The 8,430-nt window shown below is 53.7% G+C and overlaps 1 protein-coding gene across 1 annotated transcript; it reads left to right on the top strand.

Annotated features, from left to right (window-relative positions):
• Window positions 1-1,318: 1,318 nt before the first annotated feature.
• Window positions 1,319-4,272, top strand: LOC134162969 (CLK4-associating serine/arginine rich protein-like). The gene is made up of 5 exons (XM_062617410.1): window positions 1,319-1,425; window positions 1,908-1,954; window positions 3,851-3,933; window positions 4,070-4,094; window positions 4,195-4,272. The coding sequence occupies exons 1-5, from the start codon at window positions 1,399-1,401 to the stop codon at window positions 4,235-4,237; spliced, it is 225 nt and encodes a 74-aa protein (XP_062473394.1). The 5' UTR covers window positions 1,319-1,398; the 3' UTR covers window positions 4,238-4,272.
• The last annotated feature ends 4,158 nt before the right edge of the window (window positions 4,273-8,430 follow it).

The following is an 8,430-nucleotide window of genomic DNA, read 5'->3' as shown; positions in this document are numbered from 1 at the left end:
CATTGTCCCCCCCATGTCCCCATTGTCCCCCATGTCCCCATTGACCCCCCCATTGACCCCCATGTGTTTGTGTGCCCCCCATTGACCCCCATGTGTTTGTGTGCCCCCCATGTGTGTGTGTGACCCCCCCATTGACCCCCATGTGTTTGTGTGTGCCCCCCATTGACCCCCATGTGTTTGTGTGCCCCCCATTGACCCCCATGTGTTTGTGTGCCCCCCATGTGTGTGTGACCCCATTGACCCCCATGTCCCCATGTGTGCCCCCATGTCCCCATTGTTTGTGTGCCCCCCATTGTCCCCCATTGACCCCCATGTCCCCATTGACCCTCCCATGTCCCCATTGACCCCCATGTCCCCCATTGACCCCCATGTCCCCATTGGCCCCCATGTCCCCATTGACCCCCATGTGTTTGTGTGTGCCCCCCATTGACCCCCATGTTTGTGTGCCCCCATGTCCCCATGTGTGTGTGTGCCCCATTGACCCCCATTGTCCCCCATTGACCCCCATGTGTGTGTGTGCCCCCCCTGGACCCCCATGTGTTTGTGTGACCCCCCATTGACCCCCCTGTGTTTGTGTGCCCCCCATGTGTTTGTGTGTGCCCCCCATTGACCCCCATGTCCCCATTGACCCCCATGTCCCCATTGTCCCCCCCATGTCCCCATTGACCCCCATGTGTGCCCCATTGACCCCCATGTCCCCATTGACCCCCCATGTCCCCATTGACCCCCCCCCATGTCCCCATGTGACCCCCCCATGTCCCCACTGACCCCCCATATCCCCATTGACCCCCTGCCCCCATTGACCCACCTGTCCCCATTGACCCCCCCATGTCCCCATTGACCCCCATGTCCCCACTGACCCCCCATGTCCCCATTGATCCCCATGTCCCCATTGACCCTCCCATGTCCCCATTGACCCCCATGTCCCCATTGACCCCATGTCCCCATGTGTGTGACCCCCATGTCCCCATTTGTGTGCCCCCATGTCCCCCATGTGTTTGACCCCCATATCCCCATTGACCCCCCATGTCCCCATTGACACCCCCATGTCCCCATGTGTTTGTGTGTGCCCCCATGTCCCCATTGACCCTCCCATGTCCCCATTGACCCCCATGTCCCCATTGACCCTCCCATGTCCCCTTTGACCCCCCCATGTCCCCACTGACTCCCATGTCCCCATTGACCCCCATGTCCCCATTGACCCCCATGTCCCCATTGACCCCTCCGCCCCCATTGACCCCCATGTCCCCATTGACCCCCATGTCCCCATTGACCCCCATGTCCCCATTGACCCCCATGTCCCCATTGACCCCCATGTCCCCATTGACCCCCCCATGTCCCCATTGACCCCCCCTGTTCCCTGCAGTTAAAGCTGACAAGAAGGCAGCGCAGGAGAAGATGCTGCAGCAGGAACACGAGAGACAGGTGGGGGGGGCACAGCCTGGTTATGGGGCGGGGGGGCACACACCAGGTTATGGGGCTGGAGGGGGGCACACACCAGGTTATGGGGCAGGGGGTGGTGGGGGCACACACCAGGTTATGGGGCAGTGGGGGCAAACCCCAGGTTATGGGGCAGGGGGGGCACACACCAGGTTAGGGGGCAGGGGGGGCACACACCAGGTTATGGGGCTGGAGGGGGGCACACACCAGGTTATGGGGCAGGGGGTGGTGGGGGCACACACCAGGTTATGGGGCAGTGGGGGCAAACCCCAGGTTATGGGGCAGGGGGGGCACACACCAGGTTATGGGGCACACACCAGGTTATGGGGCAGGGGGGGCACACACCAGGTTATGGGGCACACACCCGGTTATGGGGCACACCCCAGGTTATGGGGCAGGGGGGGCACACCCCAGGTTATGGGGCAGGGGGGGGGCACACCGGGTTATGGGTCCCTGCTCTCCCATAGGAGCGGGAGGACGAGCTCCGAGCCATGGCCCGGAAGATCCGCATGAAGTGAGTGTGTCCCCCCCCCATCATTCCCAATGGATCCCCCCCATCATTCCCAATGGATCCAGGGGGGGCTGCTGCTCCCCCCATCATTCCCCATAGATCCCCCCCATCATTCCCTACGGATCCCCCCCATCATTCCCCATGGATCCAGGGGGGCTGCGCTGTTCCCCCCATCATTCCCAATGGATCTGGGGGGGTCTGTACTGCTCCCCCCATCATTCCCAACTGATCCCCCCCATCATTCCCAATGGATCCCCCCATCATTCCCAACGGATCCCCCCATCATTCCCAGTGGATCCCCCCCATCATTCCCCACGGATCCCCCCCATCATTCCCCACGGATCCCCCCCATCATTCCCAACGGATCCCCCCATCATTCCCAACGGATCCCCCCATCATTCCCAACGGATCCCCCCCATCATTCCCCATGGATCCCCCCCATCATTCCCCACGGATCCCCCCCATCATTCCCCACGGATTCCCCCCATCATTCCCAACGGATTATTACCCATCATTCCCAACAGATCCCCCCATCATTCCCAGTGGTTCCCCCCCATCATTCCCAGTGGATCCCCCCCATCATTCCCCACGGATCCCCCCATCATTCCCAACGGATTCCCCCATCATTCCCCACGGATCCCCCCTCATTCCCCACGGATTACCCCATCATTCCCATTGGATCCCCCCATCATTCCCCACGGATTACCCCATCATTCCCAACGGATCCCCCCCATCATTCCCCATAGATCCCCCCTTCATTCCCCCTTGATCCCCCCTTCATTCCCTATTGTTCCCCCCATCATTCCCCATGGATCCCCCCCATCATTCCCCACGGATCCCCCCATCATTCCCAACGGATCCCCCCCATCATTCCCAATGGATCCCCCCATCATTCCCAATGGATTACCCCAGGGGGGGCTTACCCCATCCCCCCATCATTCCCAATGGATCCCCCCCATCATTCCCAATGGATCCCCCCATCATTCCCCATGGATCCCCCCATCATTCCCAACGGATCCCCCCCATCATTCCCAATTGATTCTTCCCCATCATTCCCAACCCCATCATTACCCCATCATTCCCAACGGATTCCCCATCATTCCCAACAGATCCCCCCATCATTCCCAGTGGATCCCCCCATCATTCCCCCATGGATTACCCCCCATCATTCCCCACGGATCCCCCCATCATTCCCCCATCATTCCCCCCATCATTCCCAACGGATTACCCCATCATTCCCAACGGATTCCCCCCCCCCATCATTCCCCACGGATCCCCCCCATCATTCCCCACGGATCCCCCCCTCATTCCCCACGGATCCCCCCCATCATTCCCAGTGGATCCCCCCCATCATTCCCCACGGATCCCCCCCATCATTCCCAACGGATCCCCCCATCATTCCCCATGGATCCCCCCATCATTCCCAACAGATCCCCCCATCATTCCCCATGGATCCCCCCATCATTCCCAATGGATCCCCCCATCATACCCAACGGATCCCCCCCATCATTCCCAACGGATCCCCCCATCATTCCCAACGGATCCCCCATCATTCCCCATGGATCCCCCCCATCATTCCCAATGGATCCCCCCATCATTCCCCATGGATCCCCCCCTCATTCCCAACGGATCCCCCCATCATTCCCAATGGATCCCCCCCATCATTCCCAACGGATACCCCCATCATACCCAATGGATCCAGGGGGGCTGTGCTGTTCCCCCCCATCATTCCCAATGGATCCCCCCATCATTCCCAATGGATCTCCCCCATCATTCCCAACGGATCCCCCCATCATTCCCAACGGATCCCCCCATCATTCCCCATGGATCCCCCATCATTCCCCACGGATCCCCCCATCATTCCCAATGGAATTCCCATCCCTTCTTCCTCCCCGGCAGGGAACGGGAACGCCGGGAGAAGGAGCGGGAGGAGTGGGAGCGCCAGTACAGCCGCCAGAGCCGGTCCCCATCCCCCCGCTACAGTGAGTCCCTATGGGGCAGGGCGGGGGGAGCTGTGGGGCACAAGGGCTTCCCAGCCCCACAGTGGGGAGGGGAGGGAAGGAAAAGCAGCAGCATTCCCATGGGAAAGGGTCCCTGAGCGCATCCCTGTGCTTGCAGGTCGGGAATACAGCTCGTCCCGGAGGTAGGAGCATCCCGCCCCACATCCGGGGGGCCCGGGGGTCGCAGGTCATGGAGACACCCCCCCCCCCCAATCCCAACGCCTCCGTCTCTGCACCCCATAGGCGCTCCCGGTCGCGGTCCCGCAGCCCCCATTACCGGCACTGAGGGGCCCGAAGGCAAATAAAGGTGGGAAATGGGAATGGGAGTGAGGATCATGGAGGGGATGGAGAGGGGGGAGCGCCCGGAGGACACGGGGTGCATCCCATAGCACACACACACATTGTACATCCCATAGCACACACATTGTACATCCCATAGCACACACATTGTACATCCCATAGCACACACACATTGTACATCCCATAGCACACACATTGTACATCCCATAGCACACACATTGTACATCCCATAGCACACATTGTACATCCCATAGCACACACATTGTACATCCCATAGCACACACACATTGTACATCCCATAGCACACACACACATTGTACATCCCATAGCACACACATTGTACATCCCATAGCACACACACATTGTACATCCCATAGCACACACATTGTACATCCCATAGCACACACATTGTACATCCCATAGCACACACATTGTACATCCCATAGCACACACATTGTACATCCCATAGCACACACATTGTACATCCCATAGCACACACACACTGTACATCCCATAGCACACACATTGTACATCCCATAGCACACATTGTACATCCCATAGCACACACATTGTACATCCCATAGCACACACATTGTACATCCCATAGCACACACACACTGTACATCCCATAGCACACACACACTGTACATCCCATAGCACACACACACTGTACATCCCATAGCACACACATTGTACATCCCATAGCACACATTGTACATCATTGTACATCCCATAGCACACACATTGTACATCCCATAGCACACATTGTACATCCCATAGCACACACACATTGTACATCCCATAGCACACACACACTGTACATCCCATAGCACACACACATTGTACATCCCATAGCACACACATTGTACATCCCATAGCACACACACACTGTACATCCCATAGCACACACACACTGTACATCCCATAGCACACACACATTGTACATCCCATAGCACACACACATTGTACATCCCATAGCACACACACATTGTACATCCCATAGCACACACACATTGTACATCCCATAGCACACACACATTGTACATCCCATAGCACACACATTGTACATCCCATAGCACACACATTGTACATCCCATAGCACACACATAGCACACACATTGTACATCCCATAGCACACACACATTGTACATCCCATAGCACACACTGTACATCCCATAGCACACACACATTGTACATCCCATAGCACACACATTGTACATCCCATAGCACACACACATTGTACATCCCATAGCACACACACATTGTACATCCCATAGCACACACACATTGTACATCCCATAGCACACACACATTGTACATCCCATAGCACACACACATTGTACATCCCATAGCACACACACACATTGTACATCCCATAGCACACACATTGTACATCCCATAGCACACACATTGTACATCCCATAGCACACACACATTGTACATCCCATAGCACACACATTGTACATCCCATAGCACACACACATTGTACATCCCATAGCACACACATTGTACATCCCATAGCACACACACATTGTACATCCCATAGCACACACACACTGTACATTCCATAGCACACACACATTGTACATCCCATAGCACACACATTGTACATCCCATAGCACACACACATTGTACATCCCATAGCACACACACACTTGTACATCCCATAGCACACACACATTGTACATCCCATAGCACACACACATTGTACATCCCATAGCACACACACATTGTACATCCCATAGCACACACACATTGTACATCCCATAGCAAACACACACATTGTACATCCCATAGCACACACACATTGTACATCCCATAGCACACACACATTGTACATCCCATAGCACACACACATTGTACATCCCATAGCACACACACATTGTACATCCCATAGCACACACACATTGTACATCCCATAGCACACACATTGTACATCCCATAGCACACACACATTGTACATCCCATAGCACACACACACTGTACATCCCATAGCACACACATTGTACATCCCATAGCACACACACATTGTACATCCCATAGCACACACACATTGTACACACATTGTACATCCCATAGCACACACACACATCCCATAGCACACACACACTGTACACACATAGCACACACACATGTACATCCCATAGCACACACACATCCCATAGCACACACACATTGTACATCCCATAGCACACACACATTGTACATCCCATAGCACACACATTGTACATCCCATAGCACACACACATTGTACATCCCATAGCACACACACATTGTACATCCCATAGCACACACACATTGCACACACATACATCCCATAGCACACACACATTGTACATCCCATAGCACACACACACTGTACATCCCATAGCACACACATTGTACATCCCATAGCACACACACATTGTACATCCCATAGCACACACACATTGTACATCCCATAGCACACACACATTGTACATCCCATAGCACACACACATTGTACATCCCATAGCACACACACATTGTACATCCCATAGCACACACACATTGTACATCCCATAGCACACACACATTGTACATCCCATAGCACACACACATTGTACATCCCATAGCACACACACATTGTACATCCCATAGCACACACACATTGTACATCCCATAGCACACACACTGTACATCCCATAGCACACACACATTGTACATCCCATAGCACACACACATTGTACATCCCATAGCACACACACATTGTACATCCCATAGCACACACACACATCCCATAGCACACACACATTGTACATCCCATAGCACACACACATTGTACATCCCATAGCACACACACATTGTACATCCCATAGCACACACACATTGTACATCCCATAGCACACACATTGTACATCCCATAGCACACACATTGTACATCCCATAGCACACACACATTGTACATCCCATAGCACACACACATTGTACATCCCACAGCACACACACATTGTACATCCCATAGCACACACACATTGTACATCCCATAGCACACACACACTGTACATCCCATAGCACACACACACTGTACATCCCATAGCACACATTGTACATCCCATAGCACACACACTGTACATCCCATAGCACACACACACTGTACATCCCATAGCACACACATTGTACATCCCATAGCACACACACATTGTACATCCCATAGCAAACACACACATTGTACATCCCATAGCACACACACTGTACATCCCATAGCACACACATTGTACATCCCATAGCACACACACACATTGTACATCCCATAGCACACACATTGTACATCCCATAGCACACACACATTGTACATCCCATAGCACACACACTGTACATCCCATAGCACACATTGTACATCCCATAGGATATAATGGATCTCCCGTAGGATACATTGGATCCCCCATAGGCCACAGTGAATCCCCCATAGGCCACAATGTCTCTCCCATAGGATATAAGGGATTCCCCATAGGACACACTGTACACCCCATAGGATATAATGGATTCCCCAATAGCACACACTGTACACCCCATAGGGGACACTGTGCACCCCATAGGATATAATGGATCCCCATAGCACACACTGTACACCCCATAGCACACACTGTACACCCCATAGGATATAATGGATCCCCCATAGCACACACTGTACACCCCATAGCACACACTGTACACCCCATAGGGGACACTGTGCACCCCATAGGATATAATGGATCCCCATAGCACACACTGTACACCCCATAGCACACACTGTACACCCCAGAGGATATAATGGATCCCCATAGCACACACTGTACACCCCTTAGCACACACTGTACACCCCAGAGGATATAATGGATCCCACATAGCACACACTGTACACCCCATAGACCACAGTGGATCCCCCATAGGATATAATGGATCTCCCATAGGATACATTGGATCCCCCATAGCACACACTGTACACCCCATAGCACACACTGTACACCCCATAAGATATAATGGATCCCCCATAACACACACTGCACGCCCCATAGGCCACATGGTCTGTCCCATAGGATATAATGGATCTCCCATAGGATACATTGGATCCCACATAGCACACACTGTACACCCCATAGCACACTCTGTACACCCCATAAGATATAATGGATCCCCCATAGCACACACTGTACGCCCCATAGGCCACAAGGTCTGTCC

This window comes from Pezoporus occidentalis, unplaced genomic scaffold (assembly GCF_034315485.1).
Source record: "Pezoporus occidentalis ecotype Australia unplaced genomic scaffold, CSIRO_AGI_Poc_V1 ctg1954, whole genome shotgun sequence".
Lineage (NCBI taxonomy): Eukaryota > Metazoa > Chordata > Aves > Psittaciformes > Psittacidae > Pezoporus > Pezoporus occidentalis.
This window is presented reverse-complemented; position numbering and strand designations above follow the sequence as displayed.